General features: G+C 43.3%; 1 protein-coding gene across 1 annotated transcript in view; it reads left to right on the top strand.

Annotated features, from left to right (window-relative positions):
* The window catches only part of Hhip (hedgehog interacting protein), a 92560-nt gene that overhangs the window by 48999 nt on the left and 19964 nt on the right, over window positions 1-23597 (top strand). Inside the window, exons 5-11 of the mRNA XM_057753709.1 lie at window positions 11195-11346; window positions 11785-11958; window positions 12459-12602; window positions 16406-16527; window positions 18722-18845; window positions 19911-20041; window positions 22339-22420. Coding sequence (XP_057609692.1) covers window positions 11195-11346; window positions 11785-11958; window positions 12459-12602; window positions 16406-16527; window positions 18722-18845; window positions 19911-20041; window positions 22339-22420 — 929 coding nt within the window. The remainder of the gene's footprint in view (window positions 1-11194; window positions 11347-11784; window positions 11959-12458; window positions 12603-16405; window positions 16528-18721; window positions 18846-19910; window positions 20042-22338; window positions 22421-23597) is intronic.

Genomic DNA, 23597 nt, shown 5'->3' with positions numbered 1-23597 from the left:
TCATTCCATTCCGTTACGTAAGCTAATCTTCTGACACATGTATTTGGTCCGTGGATGACGCCTCTGCCTTGAAGGGTCTGGTAGTCTACTTCAGTTTATCGTTGAATATCCAACTTTGAATCTAAATTTAGTAAGTGTGGAGCTTAAATAAGCGTGCGCTATGCTAGTCAACATGGTTCAAAAGTCATTTTCAGAGCTACGTGCCACATCAGAAGTGTGTCTTCTTCCAGCACAAGTCTGGGAGCTCCTTTTGTAGAGGACTCGTCTGTAATGTGTAGGAGACACCGTCGGGACTCACTGTCACTCTCCCCAGAGAACATAGCAACGTTGGAGTGGCTCCAGATCTTCTCTTTGTTTACTAAATAAATTGCTTTATGTTTAGCTTCAGAATTCAAACTATTTTTAAGTGATATTATTTTTTAAAAACTCAACTAAATTCCTACAATGGTCCAGTGTATATGCCTACAACTCATTTAATAAACTACTGTTAACACACCCACCTACATCTCCTGAGAAGAGAGACAAGAATTTATCATAAGTAAATGGGGGCCTGCTGTTGAATAGAAATTGGAATCTGTCTTTCCATGCCTGCAGTTTTGTGAAGTCCAGGCGTCCTTTGGATGGCTCCAAGCAAGGCAAGACTGCTCCCCATAACACACAGCTTCTCGTAAAAATAAATGGAGGCTTCACGTTCTTTACTTCAAAATCACATTCTCCCACTGAAAGTTTTATCTGGAGAATGATTGAATGTGCCGTGGAGCCTCAGTTTCTCTCTGCCCTTGCCATTGCTGTGCTCAATTCAAGCATTGCTTTTGGAGGTCAGTGGCTTGACATTCTTTATCTTCCCAAGTCTCTGAGCAATCTTGGATGGCTATTCTCAAAGAGATGCTACATGAACCTCTAGGCCCCATCAAATAACCAAGCAAATTCTACCATGATATAATCTGTGAGTGTCCTACTCCATTGAGGAGAGTCGGTGGAACTAGTTTGTGTAAACGGTCCAGCTAAAAAATCAGGAAGACACACTTCTTCCCTGCATGCTTAATGGGTTGCTTATTTAATCATTTTACATCTTTGGTTACTTCTTCACAAAAGAGTCTGTGAAACAACGAAGGAATAGGATTTGAAAATAGAGGGATAATGGCAAGAACACAATAACAATGCAGGGGAAATGAGCCTAGGTCTGTGGGTGGTTCTGCAGTGGTGTCCACCGGCGTTGAGGAGCTGAGTGCCTACATCTCTCCACGCCACAGCAGCCATGACAACTAACCGCCAATCATCACTTGGCTTTGGTAAGATTGTTTACAGCCCAGCACAGAAGTGACGCAAGGCAGGACTTGTTCTTCTCTGCTAGTTTCTTTATCAACATAGTACTACATTGTTAAAGATAATAAAGAGTGACATTTGGGGGGAGGGTGTCACAGAAGCTTAGTTTTATTATACATTACTTGGGAGGAGGTGCTAAAGAAATGAAAGACAAGTCCAGTTAATCCTGCCTTGTGCCTCCTTCTGCTGCATCATGGTTCATACCCCTTCGGCATGATAAAATCAATAAGCAACGTAAATATTTTTCATGTTTAATTCTGTCCATGTAGACAATTCTTTGTCTGTGTAAATGCCTTATTTGTTTCTTCTATCTCAACAAAGTCGACATTCTAGCTTCCTTCTCTTTTGACTTTTGAAGGTCTGTATTTAAAAAATTAATTACTGTTTTCCCAGAGAGAAAAGCATTTTTAAAAGATAACCAGATGCAGACATGACTGTATAAGTTAAAAACAGCTGACTTCACTTAAACTACCACCTATTAGCTAAAATAACTAAGATACAGCGTTCATTTTCCGCTGTAGGACTGATAAACCTAAGCCAGACTATTTCAAAACCTCAGCTCCTGAGCAGTGAGTGCGGCAAAGGAAAGCTAGCCCCAGCCCCTTGTCTCCTTCATTTTAGGAAATAGTTGGTCACAGACTATGACAAAGGTTTTCATTTTTTGTGCTCCAAGCAGAGATGAGCCCTACTCTTCCATTTCTCATCATACATTCTGGACAAATTCATTAATCCCTTGTCCAAAAACAAAGGGTACCAGTGAAATCGCGCCAAGCCCTAAAATTGCTGTAGAGTTTAAGCTAGTCCTCACAAGTTCTTGATGCCGTCTCTGGGACATGGTAAGGGCACAGCACAGGCTTACTGTTGGGACATGTCTATCCAGGGAGGTGAGAGCACACCTTCAAGAAGTTTCCAGCCTCGGGGAGAATTGTTCTAATTCCTATTTACATAACTGACATTCAGTGTGTTAAACAATGTAATTACCCAATATTTTACCCTTTTACGGTTATCTTAAAAATAGCACGAACGTGTGTGGTGTGTGTGTGTGTATGTGCGTGCGCTCTTTGTACACAGAGCCTTTTGTGCAGACTAAGCATACATTCAGCTACCAGTTTATGCCCTCATTCAGAAATACCTAAGATCCAACATGTACTTAGCCTGTAGGTCATAACAGAATAATTTAGTGAACTCTAATGCTTTTCTTTGACAAAACAATTCTCACTTCCCCTTACTTCTCAATCCCATGAAGTTCCTTTACTTTGCCTTCTAGTTTTATTTCGTTTTATTTAGCCTAAAATCACAGAGTAAGATCTTTACTTTCCCTAAATGGCACCGATATTTCTAAAATCTTTCTTCAGAAGAATGTGTAGCACTGTTTCTGAGAGGAGCTAACGCTTTTGTAAGCTTACTGTTTTGTTCCTTTATCTTTACAAATATGGGTATCACAAAGCTCAAGCATATTGAAGTCTTTCAGTTTTTAGAAATGCTTTAGCAAACTGAATTTCAGAATGTCTCAAAATTATTACCAAGTGACATATATTGAGCCAAACAGCCCTAGTGTTCAGGCCATTTCCTGGCATAACTTAAATTCCTATGGCACATGTATTAGCAATACTATGGCACATGACCACGACTTGGACATGGGAATGGGAACAGTGCCTTCATTTTCCAAACACCTATACTGCGTAAGATGCAGCCTGGGAAAGACCTGGAAGTATAAACATAGTTTAATTCTACTTGACAAGCATAAATTCAACAGAAAATAAATCCCAAACATAGGTACATAAAGTATTGTGATATACATTTTCAGTATCTGAGTGTGCACTTGTCCCCATAGGTTTCAAATGTGAAAGAGACAAGTAGGAGGCATGAAGCTGAACCCTGTAGAAGGCAGGGTTCTGAGGATGGCCCATGTTCTCTGTGAAAGCATTTTCCTCCCTGGACTCTACTGTTGCAGAGGGATTTGGTTTTGGTTTATTGTTTAAACTGTATGTGTATGATTGGAGGATGACATGTGAGTGTGGGCGGAGTGCATGTAGAGGACACAGGACAGCTTCATATGTGAGTCCCTGCATGTAGAGAACACAGGACAGCTTCATATGTGAGTCCCTGCATGTAGAGGACACAGGACAGCTTCATATGTGAGTCCCTGCATGTAGAGGACACAGGACAGCTTCATATGTGAGTCCCTGCATGTAGAGGACACAGGACAGCTTCATATGTGATTCCCTGCATGTAGAGGACACAGGACAGCTTCATATGTGAGTCCCTGCATGTAGAGGACACAGGACAGCTTCATATGTGAGTCCCTGCATGTAGAGGACACAGGACAGCTTCATATGTGATTCCCTGCATGTAGAGGACACAGGACAGCTTCATATGTGAGTCCCTCCATGTAGAGGACACAGGACAGCTTCATATGTGAGTCCCTGCATGTAGAGGACACAGGACAGCTTCATATGTGAGTCCCTGCATGTAGAGGACACAGGACAGCTTCATATGTGAGTCCCTGCATGTAGAGGACACAGGACAGCTTCATATGTGAGTCCCTGCATGTAGAGGACACAGGACAGCTTCATATGTGAGTCCCTGCCTTCTACCTTTTTCATGACAGGGTCTCTTACTGTGTGTTGGCTGCAAGCATTTGGGGATGCTCTGTCTCTGCTTATTCTGAAACATTAGCGCTGGGATTACATGGACCACAGCTAGCTTTATGTGGGCTCCAGGGATTCAAACTCAGGTCTTCGCACTTGCTCAGCAAGCACTTCACCGACTGAACAAGCTCAAAAGCCCACGAGTTGTTGTTGGAGATTTTGTTACATAGACAGAATGGATTAAATCGTTGGCCATTGGTGAGTGAATTTAGTCATCAGCTCCCACTCAGGGTGGGAAGAAGAGAGCTGAAGGCTTCAGTTCTCCAGACGTGTGGTTGTCTTCTCTGACCACTGCTGGCACACCTGACCGGCCTAGGGGCTCCCAGTACTCAGACCGTTAGCACGAGCTCAGGTATAGTGGAAAGACTGCTTTATAAGTAAAATGACACTCCTGTCACTCGGGAAGTTCCAAGAGGTTTGGGGGCTCTGAGCCAGGAACTAAGACAAAGACAAATTGTGCTTTTTATTATGCGTAAAATAATAATAATATTATCCGGTAAATTCGTTCAAGATCTCTCTGCGATTGGCTCTTCTTCAGGGATGAAATTACACTGTCTGAAGTGCTGAAAGGCAGTGCTTTCGACCTTTCCAGAAGGTGTAAAACAAAAAAAAACAGTACCCTAAAAATATTTCAAAACTGAGAACAAAGAAAAAGAATATAGAACACAGTTTTAGGTGCCAAAAATGCTAAGATTTCCCATCAGGCAGGATCTCCCATATCTGGTAGTATCTCCTGTGTCATGACGACCCACACAGCACAGGAGTTTTGCTCCTGATTAACACAGGCACACAAGTTTCATTTGCCCACTGTTTGTAAAACTGTCTTCTCTTTCTCCCTCACTTCTGATGGTTGCTCTCACTCGTTCTGAAGATCATCAGGACTATTTCTACAATGGCAGCTACATTTATAGGTGGGCCATGATAGAGTTTCCTTCTGTACCTTTCGGTGAGTGTGCAAATAAATTTCACCACTTAGAGGCCATGGCCAAAAATGCTTAGGGTCAGGCAGATTAAACTGTTTTTGTGGTTTGACCCTCACTAAAATATGTCCTCATTCCTATGATTTGTTACCTAACTGTCAAAGGAAAATTCGGTTACAGAGGGATCAAGAGATGGGAGTCTGTCCTAGGCCGGATATCTGGGCAGGCTTTCGGTACTCATGAATTTCTGAAGGCAGAAAGCGAGGCTGGGAGGACCGGGTGGGTATGTGAAGATTCAACCTGCCATTGCTGTCTTTGAAGATGGAGGGAAGGGGTCATAGATTAAGGAATGTAAGAGGCTGCTAAAATTAGAAAGGAGGGGACCAAATTACTGGAGACTTTAGTAAAGAAGACAGTTCTGCCGACATTTGCATTAACCCTTGAGACCCCTGTTGAATCCTCACATCCAAACCAAGATCACAGACGTGTCTTGCTTCCAGCTGTGAGCTTTGTGAAGACATAATCTGCTGTTGTGTTTGGGAAGAAAATTTTAGAAATAAACAAATGAATACAGTTAAAAAGTCACTTGTTTTCTCATTTCTGCATAGCAGAAAGTTCCGGACAAGAAGCCATGTTGGTTGCCAGGTCCTCCTTTCCCTCTCATTCTGTGTAGCGTGAAGCGTAGATGAGTGAGTGACAGCTGATAAAGAAAGTGAGAAAGTGAGCGTGACACGGTTTGGAGACACTTAAAAATGCCACTCTTCTGTTCCGCCGTTAATTCTCAGAAATTCCCTTGGGATTAAGAGAACAACAATTTTACCCAAGGCTATCGCTACCTTCTATGCCCTGGCGTCACGTAAGAAAATGGCCTTACCATCTGAAGAAACTTGCCTAATTCTTCAAGTCATTTAGCTGCTCAGAAGTCACGCTCTTTCTTTTTGTTACTAAGTCTTGGAGTTGCTAGGTCTGTGAGTACATGAGAAAATAAACCTTTGGTGAAAAGATGGCCTGTTAATGGACTCTCTGCAGCTCCTGCTGTTTGGAAATGCCCATTTCTTTTTTTTTTTTTTTTTTTGGTTTTTCGAGACAGGGTTTCTCTGTGGCTTTGGAGCCTGTCCTGGAACTAGCTCTTGTAGACCAGGCTGGTCTCGAACTCACAGAGAGGAAATGCCCATTTCTAATGACGTAGCACGGTTTTACCACTGAGAAACATCAGCGTCTCAGAGAGCGTGGTAGAAATGCGACACTTGCCTCCGTATCTGCTCTTTGAGGATCAGGAGGCCTTATCCTGACTGCCAAGCAAAATCTGACACCAACTCAATAAACATCTCCTCAGTTAGTGTTAGTTCCTAATTATCAAGGCAGTAATAATTTCTTGATTATAGGTGTACTTATGTTTCCTCGCCGTTAGAGCCATAGGCCGTTATGGATGGTGAAGTCACACTCATGAAGGCTAAGCCTTATGTGCTTAGGATCCTCTTTCCTGCTTCAGTTTTGCTTTGTTTAGCAACAAGAGACTTGGATAACTCAAGCCAGTCTCAGACACATTATCTAACAGACACTGGCCTTGAACTCCTGATCCTCCTGCATCTATCTCCCAAGTGCTGGGATTATAGGTACGTGCAACCACTCCTGTCTATAGGAGCCTTTTTAAAAACTAAATTAAAATGTCCATGCAGTCAGCACAGTAACCTGCCCTGAAGGTACCTCGCCCTAATCCCAAGACACTGAATGCCTCAGACGATGAGGGCTCCAGAAAAAAGACTCTGAAGTTCAGTTAGTTATATATCAAAGGACACTGAAGAAAAACTATGCAAAAATGAGGAGTGATGCACCCAGCTTCCGGTTCCACGTTGTATGGTGCTAAAACACTCACGCCTGCAGTCCCCAAAAGGGATGGAAGCAAATGTAAGAGAAATAAAGACTCGGAATAACCAAGTTTACCCCCATATTGAAAGTAGAGGGAGGGAGTTAGAGAGATGATTCAGCAGGTAAGAGACCTTGCTGCTCTTGGGCAGGATCTGGGTTTGGTTCCAGCATCCACAGCTTGCTTCCCTCCGTAACTCCAGTTCCAGGGGATCCAGTGCCTTCTGACATACACACACATCCATGCAGACAAAACACTCGCACACATAAAATAAAGATAAGTAAGTCTAAACATGTTTCTAAAAAGTATAAAGAGAATGCTTTTTGTAGATGACATCACAATGAAAGACAAATACCTCAAAATTTCCCTTAAAGAGAAAAATATATTTTCTGTTATAATCATTTTAGGGAGACCTCTCTTTTCCAAATGGAAATTTCATATTATTCAAAGAAGAACACTCTTCCACAATTTGTTAGAACTTTGATCTGCTCCAAAGGGTAAAGTTTATCCCAACATTACAAGAGAAGAGCTGGTCTATGAAAATCTTAGTATTCAGCTGAGGGTTTGAAAGTCTTACACTGTGGCCTTATGAGACAGCTCCCCAGAGCTGAATGACCAGGAGAAGGACCTGGAGAAGCTCTTCTGATGTACCTGGAAACATGGATCAAGCTCAAGATTCCAGACAGATTAAGGACATTGTTTTCAACTCATTCAACAATCCTGTTTTGAATATCTATCTGTGGTTGATATGGGGCTGTCCAGACTTGCTGCACTACTGAGAGCTGAGGAAGGAAAAGAGCCGAGCATGCTAGCCCGAGGCACCAGGCTCTAGCCAGAATAATGAGTTTGTCCAACCTGAAGCCTAGCATGCTATCACAATCTTATTTAAAATAGCATGAGGGTTTTCTTGTAAACTTTTTTCTTCCTTCCTTCCTTCCTTCCTTCCTTCCTTCCTTCCTTCCTTCCTTCCTTCCTTTCTTCTTTCCTTCCTTCCTTCCTTCCTCCTTCCTTCCTTCCTTCCTTCCTTCCTTCCTTCCTTCCTTCCTTCCTTCCTTCCTCCTTTCCTTCTTTTTTTAGCTTGACTGGAAAACTCTCACACATAAGCTTTGCCGAAGATAACCCTGTTTTGCAATATCAGAAGTACCTCGCTTTGTTAGCTTCTGGTTTGGGTCTCATGATACAGTGTGCACAGTCACTTGAAGCATAACTTGCATACGAAGTGTCTGTAACTAATCACGACACCCAAAGTTCAATGTGAGGATTTGGGGGGGGGGAGTCACCGCCATGCACACAGGTGATGATCATCATTTTGGACATTGGCTAATAGATTTTCAAAGCATGGTGTTAGAAGCCAGACTCTTTCTAAATGGCCCAGCTCCCTGGATTATGAGGCTTCCCTCCACCCTCCACTCAGTGAGTGTGCTTGTACCCTTAGTCAGCTCATCTCATCGTAAATGATTCGTTCTCCTCAGATGCTACCGGGATCAGTTTTTACCTCCAAGCATTTCTGGAGGGAGCTCATTGTTTCCATTCCGTAAGCTCTGAGCCTTAAAGTCACCCATCATGAGGGGAAGGATGAGAGGAGTAAGGAGGAACATCCGTGAAGTCGACAGACGGCTGGTTGTTTCTTCCTGCTGAGCCTCTAAAAGTGGTGTAGTGGAGTTTCCTATAGCGGGGAGACAATGAGGCTCCGGCACCGAGGGAGAACAGAAGGAGGCGGTGAACCCACACAGTTAGAGCTTGGGTGGATAGCGCGTATGATCACAGGAAGAACAGAGGTCTTAGGGACCTGTCTTCCACTGTCCCTCTGCTGGGACAGTGTCTGTTAGTGCCTAGAGCTGGGGCCATGTCAGGGACCTGAGGCGTGAAATATCTGAAATATCATGACTCTGCCATGAAGTCAACTTTCAGTGCCAACCACCATGTTTCTTCATGTAGACCTCGAGAAGCGAGCCAGACCTCAAAAGCAGGTTTCCATTGGAGAGTTCACTCATGATTTGCTCATAACATTTTAATTTAGACAACATCACTGTCAAAGCTAATTCAGGTGAATCACCTATCAATATTTCAGTCTCCTGGTTCAGTAGGAGTTAACAGACTTTCCTAATGCCTGAGACTTGGCTGTCATTAGAGACAGCCATGAGATTTATACAACACATGACATTTTCTCACCAATATAGTTATGAAATTTTTTCTTGGAAATGACTTAAGTAGTTAAGTTTCTAAACCAATCAGAACTCAACTTCATACCAGAAGGTTATTTAAAAGAGTAGATCCTATGTCCTAAATGAATCAAATGTCAATTGTGCAGCTTGAAAAATGTTCAAATTTTTTGATTTTTTTAAAAAAATATATTATCTATTTCCTTCCCATTTACAACTCATTTGGTTTCTGGATTTGGACTTGGCTAAATGTCTGTTCTGCTCTGGATTCAGGGTGTGAGCCATGTGTTTCTAAAGTGAACAATGCCCACGCCTGCTTGTCCATTTGTGTGTGGCCCTTCCTTTCGCCTGCTAATGACCACTCCTTCATCCCTGAAAAGCAACAGCTCAGTCTGAAACATGCTGCTTTCCTCTCCGGGCTGTGTTTCTGACTCTTTGATTAACAGCGACAGAGGATTGCTTTCAACCAACGCCTCCTACAGTAACCACAACCGCCTGGGAAGCAGGCAGGCGGCACTTAGCCTGTCCCATAGTTTTGGAGAGAAGTATTGGGGAGGACAATTAATCACAGACAAAAATCCCACCTGTGGGCTTCCTCTTGCAATCTGTCAGAGTGGTTAAAGTGTGCAGACACCCTGCATCCAGATCTGAGTTATACATCTCAGCTTCTGAGTCCTCTAAGAGCCAAGGGATATTTGTCTCCCCACGATGTGAGGAGTGGAACACCAGCACAGAGTCCGCATTAAACCCATCATCACAGAACAGAGGCACATTCATAAATCATAGTCATTAGCATCTGACTCTAATGATTAAAGTTAAAGTCAAGCATATGGCGATGTGCGAAAAGTTAACACTTGAATAAATGAGTCAGTAGTTACCGGACATTTCCAGCCAGTGTTTTATTTATGCAACTCTCAAAGTCTCAATATTTCAACTTTGGATGCTATGCAGCCAAGCACATTTATTTCTGAGCCATGAAACAAATCAAACAAGGTTGATTAAAAATGAACTTTTATGCCTAAAATTTTATGCTCTCAGATTGATGGACCATACAAATTGCACCCAGATCTGTTCTGGGCTGGTGACTGAGGCTGTGGAATGGGACTGACAGTAGACCATTGCTGACCATGACCCTGCAAAGAAGTTTTTATATTACTGATTTCCCCCCACTTAACACTTCAGAAGCTAGTTACTCACCATATTTGTCAAAGCAGATGCAATGCTAAAAGCGTAAATAGGGGATGAGCAATTGTAGAATTCAGTTTCCGTCGCAGGATGTCACTGCAGTGGATAACGCACCAGGCTTCAGAGAAGAACATTCACTCATTTCCTAGAGTGTGGAATTTAGTCTCTGACCTACGTCATTTCAGATGCTTTCCTTCCAGGCCCTCCTAGACTACCCGTGGGATGCAGCAAATGCTAAGACCGTATTGAATTTCCACAAGCTGGATTAGCAGAAAATGAAGATAAAATGCCTTTCTATTTCCGAACATGATGACGTTTTAATTGCTCTAGTATTTGGCATGTCTAATGTATACAGTCCTTGACGTCCATGCAATAACAAAGGAGGGCTGTTTGAGAGTTTTCTTTTATTTCCATTCCTTTCTCATGTTTCTCCCACCCCCACTCTGGTCCTTCTCCTTGCTCTCCTCATCTCTTCATCCTTCTATTCTCTGTGTTAGAATGCATGTAAAATACCTCCTCTCTGTATAGATGGCCGAGACTGCTGCTACCTCGCTGTGATGAGCAGACCACCATCGCTGCGACAACTGATGTTGATGCCTCCGGGTGAAGCAAAGGTTTATACATTACACAAGCAAGTTAACTGCTTTCTAAACATATTGCCAAGACAATGGGAGCTGGCAGCCAGCACTGTGTTTTAGGTTTTGGTGAGCTGGATTAGGAATAACTGGTGATTGTGAAGTGTTTTTATTTGTCTCCTATCCACTGCAAGCAACCTCATAACCCAGTGAAGAATTCTGCTCTGCTCAGCTTCCCAAGATTACCTGCACAAATCTCTCGACTAACATGGCCTAAGAGTACCTAGATAACCACACAGACAATTGTCTTGTTCTTAACCTTTAAAGAGAGCCACATCGAGAACTCTTTTATAATCTTTTCTGTGCAGTAGGCAAAGGAGAAAAGGAAAAAGGTTGGGCAAAGATTACCCAGAAGGAAGAAAGAGACTTTTTTCGGGGGTCCCAGTTGAAACACAATAAAGAACATAATTAACTTCACAATTTCTTTGTGTTTTTCATTTGACTGCAGGGAGGAGATGAAAGGGGCCTGCTAAGCCTTGCATTCCATCCCAATTACAAGAAAAATGGGAAGCTGTATGTGTCTTATACCACCAACCAAGAACGGTGGGCTATCGGGCCTCATGACCACATCCTTAGGGTTGTGGAATATACAGTGTCCAGGTATCCCTAACTAATTTGATTGGAAGCCTGCAAACTCTGCCATACTGCTTTCTCTTCTTCATCTCTTCACTAACTATTTAGAAATGATTGCCATGAATTGGTAGTAATTAAAGCAGAATCTTCTCACAACATAAAACATGTGCATGTATATGTTTGTATGTGCATACGTGTGTGTGTATATGTGCATGTGTGTGTGTATAAGGGAAATTAAGTAAAATAATATCTTTGGTACTTTTTCTCAATTATCTTCAATTCAGTAATGTTTCCAAAATGTAGAAATTATTGTAATTTTTCAGTAATTCAACAATTCAGTAAAATTTCAGTAATTTTTCAGAGTAATTGATTAGCTCTGTTCCAAATGTGTCTGTACACTGCTCTTTCTCTGGTGAACTCACATTATACCTGAAGACTCATGGCGCTTTCCCTTCCCTCACGCAGGAAGAATCCCCATCAAGTTGATGTGAGAACAGCCAGGGTGTTTCTGGAAGTTGCTGAGCTCCACCGAAAGCATCTCGGAGGACAGCTGCTCTTTGGTCCTGATGGTTTTCTGTACGTCATCCTTGGGGATGGTATGATCACGCTGGATGACATGGAAGAGATGGATGGGTTAAGGTAACAGTCTGCTAACCAACAAGTACTCTTTGGCATCAACATAATTCCAATGCCAGGACATAGGCTCAGAGTCAGCAACTAGAAGCTATTGCTGATGGTTGAACACATGGTTATTTTATGCTGAAGCGTCGCTTTGCTTTGTCCTAGAAGTTATTGCTGCAGAGGCTGCCCTGCGTCTTCCTCTGGGCCCAGCAGCTGGGTAGTAAATGTGCCCCTACACTAATGTCTTGAGGACATAAAACACATCGCCTGGCAAAGATGAAAAAGGACAGATTTAGGAAGAAAATAAAGCAAGGCACATACTATGCCACATCCTTGGCCACCTCCATCTGTGCCCAAACTGCCCCTGGTCTCACTCCTTGCCATATGGAATTTGGAACTCAAGCAATTTTGAGTCCAAAGAGGGGACGGTTTCTTTCTCCTTAGAGCAACGTCACCCCAGGTATGCAGATGAAACATACAACCCGAACATGAAGTACTCACTGCCCTCAATTTCTCAGTGATTTCACAGGCTCTGTGCTGAGGCTGGACGTGGACACCGACGTGTGCAGTGTGCCTTACTCCATACCACGGAGCAACCCCCACTTCAACAGCACCAACCAGCCCCCAGAAGTGTTTGCCCATGGGCTCCATGATCCAGGCAGGTGAGGACATCTGCCTATCCTGTCCCTACAAAAAAAAAAAAAAACTTGAGCAAGGAAAGACACAAGCTCTTAAAGAAAATGGAGGGAACCACTGTTTGAAGCCCTTGGGCTTTCTTCCTTTAAATACCTCTAAGTTCTATTCTCCTGTTGCCTTAGTCTGTTTTGTGCCGCTTCAACGGGATGCCACATACTGGGTAATTCACAAACAGTAGATGATTTTTGGCTCACAGTTCTGGTTCTGGGCAATCTGAGGCTCCAGTGCCAGCACCTGCTCAGTGTCTGCTGAGAGCCTTCTTGCTTCCTCCTTTCACAGTGGAAGGGCAGAGCAAAGGGCAGGGAGGGAGACGGAAAAGCTGCCAAACTCTTCCTCTTATGGGGAACTCGCTCCTAGGATCACCAGCCCCCTCTCACAGCAATAGCATCAATCCATTGCTGAGAGCAGTGTTCTTGTGATGCTATCAGCCTCTAGTGGTCCCGTCTGCCCTGCTGACTGTAGAGGGCACTGGGATGCCACAATGTGAGCCTCGCAGGTGTGTTCAGACAATGGCATGAGTGTTACACAGACATGGTAGGTAACGTGTGTGCTCTAAGGGCTCTGTCGGGATTGTAGACAAGAATCACAGGTAAAGCACAGAGCGTTGCCTGGTGCCTCACGCACAGCAGTTCTTACTGACATGGCCTCACTTAATACAAGATGGTGGGGTGCTAATTTGCAAGGAGTTGAGGTAAATGTTAATGTCTTTCATGCTTTAAAAACTTACTAAAGGAATTCATGTTGGCAATTTTCTACTTATACTATAATGAACCATAAAGAAGAGAAAACTAAGAAGTCTGTAGAATGAAGGGTTTCGGGCACCTTAAAAATTCTATGACCAATAACAGAAATTCTCTGATGAAACCCCTTCCAGTCTGGTCTGTCATTCAGACTGGGGGTATGTGGCCACATTCATTCATTTACTAGCTTAGTATTATTATTGCTATTTAATGTTTATTAAGTGTTCACTATGTGCAAGGTGAATATTTCTCAAACTTTTTATTTTTATAATCCCTCATGCCCTTCATCTTCCCTCCATCAAAGCCCGAGTCCACAGTTCATTTCCTTTTTGGCATCTCCACAGATCTTAAAATCTGTTCAGCAGGGAATACTTACGGTGGGGTCAGGATGTGGAGGAAACTGTCACATTCCATTCCTATAGCTCAGAACGCACACACCACAAAGCCGCACTTTGAAGTGAAGCGGCCTGAGGCACCACCCTCCCTCCAGAGCGGTCCTGCAACCATCCTGGAGGTCAGTGATGAGGCGCTCTCCAGACCCTTCGCGTGGCAAGATGCCTGTGCCATGGAGCCCTGCTTCCTCTGGCAAGCGAAGGCTAGAGAACAATTCTTCTGTATTCTGCTTTCCTTGCAGAGACTCTCAGACAGATAAAGATTTAATGAAGAGAAAAGACACTAAAACCATTACTGGCTAGTATGCACCCCCTGCAGGGTGCTAGACTAGGTACTCCTCCTGTGGTGTTCTGGGTAACTCACTGTACAGCATTTTTTTAACTTTGTGTGTGTGTGTGTGGTGTGTATACACACCCATGCTTTCACACGTAGAAGGTAGAGCCCAAGAGGAAGTCAGATGTCTTCCTCGACCATCCCCCTTCCTCCTTTCCGTTATTTTTAGAAACAGATGTGTTCCTGAACCTGAAGCCTGATATTTCAGTGAGCCTGGCTGGGCAGCAAGCTCTGTCTTTTCTAATAGCGACCTCCCTCACACACACACACACACACACGCATGCACACACGATTCCCAATACTAGAGTTACAGGCTGGTGTCGTGTCTGACCTTTCTGAGGATGGCGGGAAATCAAACTCAGGTCCTCTTGCTGGCACAGCACACATTCTTACCCCCTGATTCATCTCCCCAGCCCAACATTATTTTTATTTTAATTTCAAGAATAAGTCATAGGTTCGCAGTAATGTGACCATAAGGTACAAAGAGCAGTGGTAAGCCCTGTGCCCACATTGACATAGGCCCCTGCCATTGTCATCATGCCCAGTAGAATGACTTTCAGTGAACAGCTGAAGAGATGGCGTTGGCACATCAATGCTGACGGCAGCAGCCACTCTGGGTGGTACGCACCCTGTGCCGCTTTTAGACAGGCGCCCACCATCTTAGCCTCTCCTTAGTTTCTCGGCTGCCTCCTTTCCACATGAGAGGCTGCAGAAGTCACAGTCGCCAGCAGCTCACCTCGGGAAAGCCACCTCTGTCAGCACGTTCGCTGCTTGTTGGAAATGAGTCAAGCTTCTTTTTGACATAAATTCTCCCTCTTCAAAAAAAAAAAAAAAAAAGGTACTTGAAGGAATCGCCTCAGCCGATGTGGACTAAAGTTCCTCTTTACGTCACAACATCCTTGGCAGACTGTGCTGTGTGAACTGCTGAGGACAGGGCGGGGGGCAGGAGGGTGTCTTGTCTGTACAGCTGCCCCAGCTCCAGCTTCTTTATCATTAGTGGGCTGATCGGAGCCCTCGGTGGTTTTATTTTAGTAATGGAATTTGCATCTCTGAAGACCCTACTCTCATCATTCTATGTTTTCATTTTTCAGTGGGTTTGGTTTATAAGTAGTTAATGTATTTTGTTGGCCCAAATAGCAGTTTCAATGGAATGTTTTTGCCGCTGGGGACATTTGACAATGTCTAGAGACAGTTTTGGATTTCACAATTGGGATGAGAGGGGGTAAAGGCTGGACCACACAGCTGTCATCTAATGGTCAAGGCCAAGGAGACTGCTTAGAATCCCATAATTTGTAGAATGGTACCCCCTCACCCTTGGAACAAGATTACATGGTCCTAACATGTCAAGAAGCTTGGTTTTGTTTGTTTGATTTTTGTTTTTTTTTTTTTTGCTTGTTTTGCATTTTTGAGATGTTCAGACATTGTCACCAGGCTTCATTCTTTCTCCAATCCTAGTCCCTTATTCACTTATGCATGCCAGGAATATTGTGACCTCTTAGACCTAGACTAGGTAACAGGGATGTAGTAACCCTTGGCCCCTGCAGAACTCCATCAGCGGTTAGAACCACGGGGAGATTCTGATCTCCACATTAGGTATGGGGGACATGAAGACAAGGTAGACGTAAAAGACCTCCGTGCTCCATGCGTGTGCATGTCAGCTGTGTTTCAGTTCCTGGGCTGCAGAGCATGATTTATTCCACTATAGTTCCCTGAGTATATCAGAAGGTGACCATTCGGGGACTGGGTAAAGGCACATGCCACCAAACGTAACATCTGAGTTCACTCCCAGGAACAGAAGGAAAATAAGAAAACCGACTTCCACAGATTATCCTCTGACCGCCACACATTATACACTATGATGCGCGTGCGTGCACACACGGCATATTAATGTATGTAATTTTTTAAAGTTAGTTTTCCATGTAGGAAAGAGCACTAGTTCTAAGGCTAATACATTACATCCATTGTGTGGCATAGACGAATTGACGAGCACTGATTCATATTTCCAAACTCTGCCAAGGTGTTATGCATGAGGTAATCCTTCCTGATAGGCTAACAAAGGTCTTTATGATGATGAGAACGTTCGTTAGAAGAAAGATAGCCAGAAAAATTAAGAAACACACTCCCCAGGTCATTAGCTTCAGCAGGGTAAACACACACATCAGATGTTTCCTTCAGTGGTTTCAAGAACATCCCAACTAAATTGCTCCTAGGATCCTAGCCAGCCCACAGAGCCAGCGTTCCTTTCTATGTCAGGAAGAGACCCTGGTAGAGATTAATGAGTATCTGTCTCCTTTGTTATGTAGATGCGCCGTGGATCGACATCCTACTGACATAAACATCAACTTAACAATACTTTGCTCAGATTCCAATGGGAAAAACAGATCATCAGCCAGAATCCTACAGATAATAAAAGGGAAAGATTACGGTGAGTCAAGCTTATGGAGGCTGGTTTAAGGTGAAGATTGGTTTTAGGATATTAATTGGAGAAAAAAATGGTGTTTGCATACTAAGCATTCAAGAAAGCATAAAAACAGTGGCCTCTGTCAGGCCAGTGAGTAAATTGCTCCATTTTAAAGGTTCAAGGACTCCTCCAAGCCCTGAGGGCTCCTCCACTTAATTGCCTTTTCCCTGGATTGTGTGGTTCCCTGTAGGTTCAAATCCTTTAATAGTCTCAGAAGTCAGTGGCTTGCATTTTGCTCCTCTGAGACTCAGGATGAGGAAGGTCTCTTTATTCCCTTTGTATGGGGGAACTTGTCTTTGTATCTTATAGGCAGAGAAGTAAGCTTAAAGGTAAGAGATTACTGAACATTCTAAGCAATTAGGAAAAATAATGTTTCTAATAAAAATAATTTTAAAATGGGTTTCTTTTAGAGAAAACAAAGTAATTGACTTGTAAAAACAAGTCATGGGAATAAAATGTTTGAACGTTATTTTTAATAACATGATCACTGGAGTATTTACAGAGAACTTAGGACATAAAGTTGGATAATGAAGTCCGAAACTCAGCTGTTTTCCATGCTGTAGTGAGTCCTCCTTCTGAAGGCTGCGTGATAGTGAGCATTATTATGACTTAGGGAGCACAGTAGATTGAGATTATTAAATTGATTGCTCCTTCTATTTACCCATTCAACAGAGCTGTTTATTTTAGCACTAGGAATGGGGCAGCTGTGTGAGTTCATGCCGTTTACTTTGTTTTTTTTCCCCTAGGTATTTTTCTCCCTCCCTCTCTTCCTTTCCCCTTCCCTCCCTCCCTTCCCTGCTGCCTCCCTCTCTCCCTCCTTCCCTCTATGTGTGTGTGTGTGTGTGTGTGTGCACCTTAAAAAGTCAAATCAAATAATAATATTGTTTGGAAAAACATCTAACAAGGCACTAACTAGTTCAATGGATTTTGCCTATACCATGAGATTAAACTAAACTCTACTAATTACATCAACATCCAGACAAAACAGTTAGAGTAATAACAGCCTTATTTTTCATATTTTAAAACACACCCGAAGTGCCCACAGCTCCCACTGTGAAGACGTTCACAGAACTACTGAAAAATAACAGGCACTGTGACAGCTGCCTTGAACTGAGGGGGACACTGGGGTACAGAAAGGTTAACTGTCAGACAGAATTGAACAGTAAAGAGTAGATTTCAGCAGCCTAACCCCAGTGTTCATTACCTTAGTCATTCAGTCATGCCTTCTGTCCCGTTCTGGGGCACCTAACACTTGTGTTTTCCGAGCTCTGTTTCAGCATAGGCGTGAGAGGAGAACAGGCTAACTGTTTAAAAGGACTGCATTGCCCCAGAAGCGCCTCCACAAGCTGCTGCTGATTGTGGCTGAGTTGACTGGTTTTCCATAAATGCATGAGAAGAGGCCCTCATGAATTTGTGTGAATTTGCCACATGCAAGGAGCATCCTGACTCTGGGTTTATCAACTTTAGAGCTCTATGACCAAAACTATCGCAGGGCCACAAGCTAGATACCGCTCACCCAGAGACTGTTCCTACGAACACAGTAAATGAGGGCTCAGGAACCTTTATGTGCTGTGCTTTGTTTTTCATTCAAGGGCGAACTTTTAAAACTTTTTAAACATTTTATATAATTTCATAGGTCTGTTTGGTTTACAAAACATAAGCAGAACCATTTTTTACAGATGTTTAGTGTTCAAAACTCAAGTTTTCAAGTATTTTGGTTCTGTAGTAAATAACAATGATTTCAACATACCTGGATTTGGCCGGTGGTGGAGGCACACACTTTTAATCCCAGCACTTGGGAGGCAGAGGCAGGCAGATCTCTGTGAGTTGAGTGAGTTCCAGGACAGCCAGGACTGTTACATAGAGAAACCCTATCTCAAAAACCAAAAACACCTGGATTTGAGTGGTGTTAGAATCTTGGTGTCTCCTGGCTGATAACAATAGCAAGCTCCTGGTGGGCTTTTTCAGTTCATTAAACTTATGGTTTGATACTATTTTAACAGAGTTTCGTTATTTTTATAAGTATACCTGTAAAGAATTTTTGTCTTGCTTTTTGAAACACAATTTGGAACTGAATTATTGTAATTCTCATTAATTGGTCTGTACACTTTTACTTCTGAGAATGTTTCATTTGCTCTAATGCTACTTTTCTTTTCAGAAAGTGAGCCGTCACTTTTAGAATTCAAGCCATTCAGTAACGGTCCTTTGGTTGGTGGATTCATCTACAGAGGCTGCCAGTCTGAAAGACTGTACGGAAGCTATGTGTTTGGAGATCGCAATGGGTATGTTTCCCAATGCCACAGTTTCTTGTATTGCTTGGCACACTACCAATATTTTCAAGAGGCTGTGGCCCGCAAGTCAGACCTTGGACACACGCAAATGTTATGGCTTCCTGTGTTTTGTCGCATCTGGAAGCTGAATTGAGGAGATGCTTCGAAAAACATTCTTCAGTAGGCTCCATCGGTTCGATGGGATAACGTTTGAAGGCAAAGCAGTCTTGTGAGGGACTTCCCACTTATTTTGACTGTTCCCTTTATCCTCAACCTAATTCTAAAACATGTTTTATGGGATTCGTGAAAGCTGTTTGAAAAATTACCCCGGAAGGCTATGAATTTTGGTAGTGCCAAGCTCTCAGGACCTTGTGCGTGTAATTCACCTACAGAAGTAGCTACTACAAAATAAAAATGTAGCCTAAATTTTCAAGTCTCCTGGTGGGTAATTATAAGGAATTGATGAAGCCCATGCTGTTGTCACTCATGCTTGGCTTCCGCAGAGACAGGGGACTGGCTGTGTCTCCCCTGTGCTCCACCCACCCTTGTCACGCTGATTTCAGCAGCACAGCCTGAGAATGAGACCTGCCTGCCTAGGAAGAATCCTCTCCAGATGGAGGAAGGGGAGGGACTTTCTCCTACTTGGGTCTTTCTCTCTCTCTCTCTCTCTCTCTCTCTCTCTCTCTCTCTCTCTCTCTCTCCCTCCCTCCCTCCCTCCCTCCCTCCCTCCCTCCCTCCCTTCCTTTCTTTCTTTTCCCCCAAAATAGGGTTTCTCTGTGAAACAGCCGTGGCTGTCCTGAAACCCACTTTGTAGACCAGGCTGGCCTTGAACTCACAGAAATCTGCCTGCCTCTGCCCCCCAAGTAATGAGACTAAAGGTGTGTGCCACCACTGCCCAGCTTCCTACTTGAATTTTTCATTGCCCTTTTCAAACCCCATCTTGTCTTGAAGTCCTGTATCCTCATCTGTTTTTTTTCACAGGACAGAGTGTATTTTTCCCTTGAGAAGTGATGTACAGTCTGGTTTGACAATTTCTTATTGCATTTCACTGTAGGTTTGTGGTGTGTTTTTTTCCAGGAATTTCTTAACTCTCCAGCAAAGTCCCGTGACCAAGCAATGGACAGAAAAGCCACTCTGTCTGGGCACCAGCGGTTCCTGTCGAGGCTACTTTTCAGGTCACATCTTGGGATTTGGAGAAGATGAATTAGGTACCATATCTATTACTCCATGAAGTCCTAGTTTCACTCCTTGCTTGGAAAACTTTGTTCTGCCCTCTAGAATAACGGTGTCTTCCTTCATTTGTTGGAAATGTGCCCACAGCAAAGGCGATCTCCACAGAATCCCAAGATGGTACAGTTAGACCTTCCTTCCCCTCATCCTTCCCCAAGGATCTCTATAGCTGGTTTATAGTTTGGAAATATTAAAGTAATAAAGCAGAAAAAAAAAAACAAGCAAAAACGAGAAAAAAAACTTAAGTTCCAAAGGGAGGATGTCTCCATACCTACCGATACTTTCCACTGCGTACTATGACTGTCCTTTTATTTCCGATGGAAAAACCGTCCGACTTGTCCATGTCTCTTTAATATATTTTAGAAGGGTAGATTCTGAAGCTAATTTGCCCTCTGTATTGTTAACCTATTCATTTTGCCCATCTGAGAATAAATTTTGTGCAAGACAATCTGAGGGCTGGAGAGCCTTGCCCACAGAACAGAAATTATCTTACTGACCATCTATGCAACAGTATTTTTGGCATGCTTATCAATATATAGAGCTTATGTGTGTGTTGAAGACCTCATCACCATGTCCTGGTACCACTGGGAGGTGGTGACACCTTTATCAGGTGAGCCTCAATGCCAAGAAATTGATGCTCTTTAAAAAATGTTTTTTAGACTTATTTTATTATTTTATATTTATGCTATTTTGCCTGCATGTATGTACGTATATAATATACACGCTTGGTGCCTGAGGAGGTCAGAAGACGGTGTCAGATCCCCTGCACTAGAGTTTATACATGGGCATGAGCTGCCATGTGGCTGCTGGAATTTGAACCTAGGTCCTCTGCAAGAGCAACACAGATGCCTTCACCTCAGAGCCACCTCTCCAACCCCCAAATTGGTGCTCAAGTCAGAACCTTGTTTCTCCGTATCCCTGCTCCCCGGCTGCTGTGAGGGCAAGGGTTATCCTTTGTCGTGCACTCCTGCAGTGATAGCTCCCATGTCCCAGAGTCCGGCTAACATACTGCAATCCCTAAAACCAGGAGCTAAAAATCAAACTTCCCTGCACTAAAAACAAAGAGAAAGAAAGAAACACGGAGCCTGATGAGCCGAAGGGAGTTGTAATTGGAGTATGATTCATGGGAAAGTGACATTGCCCGCTCTCCACTGCTTTAAATTACAGAGTTCAGTGTAGCTTGTGTGGGGTTTTACTAACTACACCCTAAAAATCCATGAGGACTATGCTCCTTCAGCTCAGAAATGAGTTTGAAGGCATAGAAAGAAAGAGTGTTTCTTTCCTAAGTCAGAATATTCTCTCTATAATGAAAGTCCGGGTTGATTTCATTTGTACCTTAAATGGGGGAAATCAGAAGAAATAGTGGGAGTGCTTGAGAAGCATGGAGTGTAAGGGTTAGGAAAGGTATTTGTCTAGTTTTGCTCCAAAGTGAAAGAATTTTTTTCCCTAGACAGGGTTTCTCTGTGTAGTCTTGGCTGTCCTAGAACTCGCTCTGTAGACCAGGCTGGCCTCAAACTCACAGAGCTTCGCCTGCCTCTGCCTCAGAATGCAGGGATCAAAACTGCATTCCACCATCGTCCAACATTCAAGGAAATGCATTTTATGTCTGAGTTTTTCTTTAATGTGCTTCTACCCCACTCAAGGGAGTCAGAAAGATACTCACCTCTTGTTCATAAGCTCTATAGAATAATTTAGATGTTGTTGGCAGATATTATTAATTTTGAGACTGCCTAGGGCTGTGGGTGGGCTTCGGGGGTAGAGTGTTTGGCTAGAACACACTCAAGGCTCTGAGTTTGCCCCTAGACTTCGCAAGAAAGAGGTAGAAGGAGAGAAAGAAGATAGAGAAGGAAAGACACAGGAAGAACGGAACAGGAAGGGAATAGGGGTGGAAATGAGGGAGGAACAAAGGGAGGGGCTTATCCAAGTAACCTCAAGAGAAGGCATGAAAATTCCGCTTGACCTAACTTAAGCCATTTCATTCTTGAAAAGAATCACTGGGTAAGAATAAACCTTCAGAACCAAAGGATAGACAAGGATCCCATGGAGGAGGTTGTTGGCTGTGGTTCAAGTGAGAAACAATGTCCTCCTGAACAAGGGTCGTCTGGGGATGGGGAAGAGGTGACTGGACTCAAGGTACAGTGCAGAGGAGGATGCATGAGGTGCTGTCACACCTGGAGGCAGAGGATCTTCCTGAGGATGAGGGGAGACCCATGACATCTGCTTGGCTCTGATGTCGTGCTATGAATTCACTCTGTACTATTTCTCTTTTCGACAGGAGAAGTTTACATTTTATCAAGCAGTAAGAGTATGACCCAGACTCACAACGGAAAACTCTACAAGATCATAGACCCGAAAAGGTAATTTCTTTTTCCTTTTGAGTCCACTCAATATCCATTCTCCAGTTAGTTTAGTTCACTCAGCGGTGTTATAGAAGAGACAGTGTTTGCGATAGGCTGGAGCGAACGTTCTACCCTTCCCACGACAGAGGACTGCACTTGACCTTGACGGACTTGAAAAGCTCATTCATATCATTCTTGTCCTCAGAGAGCTGGCCTAAACTTGTGGAATCAACATCCCCAGTGAAAAGTCAGGGAGGACAGTGGCTTCAGCTCTCATGTTAGAAAAACAACAAAACCTTTAATTTTGAGAAAACAAGACATGTTCTAGCAGACATCGTCCTCCTTAGCACGATTCCTGTTAGATAAACAAGATAGTCTATTTTAACAGCTCAACAAATGAGCCTTGTTTCAAAACTGACAGTTCCTAGCGTTCAGGAAGAGTGTTCGACGGGGCAAAGGAAAACTAAAGGAATATTTTCTTACTCGCTTCAGCAAAAGGAAGGTTGGACGTTTTCATATTTTAAAGAATATATTTTGATGGCTTAGTAGGTAAAATGTTACCTTGAAAGCACAAGGACAAGAGTTCAGATCCCCAGAACCCACATCAATGTGGAGTGGGTGAGTTGCCTACACACTATCCAGCGTCGAGGAGGAAGACCCAAGGCAGCCCCAGGGCAGATTGTCTGGCTAGCTCCGCCAAATAAGTGAGTTCCTGGTTCAGAGACCCAGTCCCGGTAAATGAAGCCGAAAATGATCAATGAAGATACTCAGTGTTAGCATCTGGCCTCCTCACACACATACACACACGTGTGCATACACACATATACCCACATACATGTGAACAAGCATACACAGATATATGCTTAAAATATGTGTGTGTGTCCTGCTTCTGTTCCCTCCCTAGCTACCCCTCTCAATGTTGGCACACACAGTTCTCCTGATGTTACAATCATCGTGTGTCAGTCACGTCTTTCAAATATGAGAGCTGAACTTTCAGAAACTGTTAAAATTACACGCAGCCACCACGGATGTTGGCCACACAGACCCTAATCATTCTTATAGATACAATTAGTGGCAAACTAACTAGGTACTCTTTACTCACCAACACCATGCTGCAAACTTCAAACTCCTTCGAAGTCTTTTTCAAGGGAATCAATTTTAAGGATCAGAAAAGTTAGCCCAGGGCATTCAGCTC

Source organism: Chionomys nivalis, chromosome 21, assembly GCF_950005125.1.
Source record: "Chionomys nivalis chromosome 21, mChiNiv1.1, whole genome shotgun sequence".
In the NCBI taxonomy this organism is placed as follows: domain Eukaryota; kingdom Metazoa; phylum Chordata; class Mammalia; order Rodentia; family Cricetidae; genus Chionomys; species Chionomys nivalis.
This window is presented reverse-complemented; position numbering and strand designations above follow the sequence as displayed.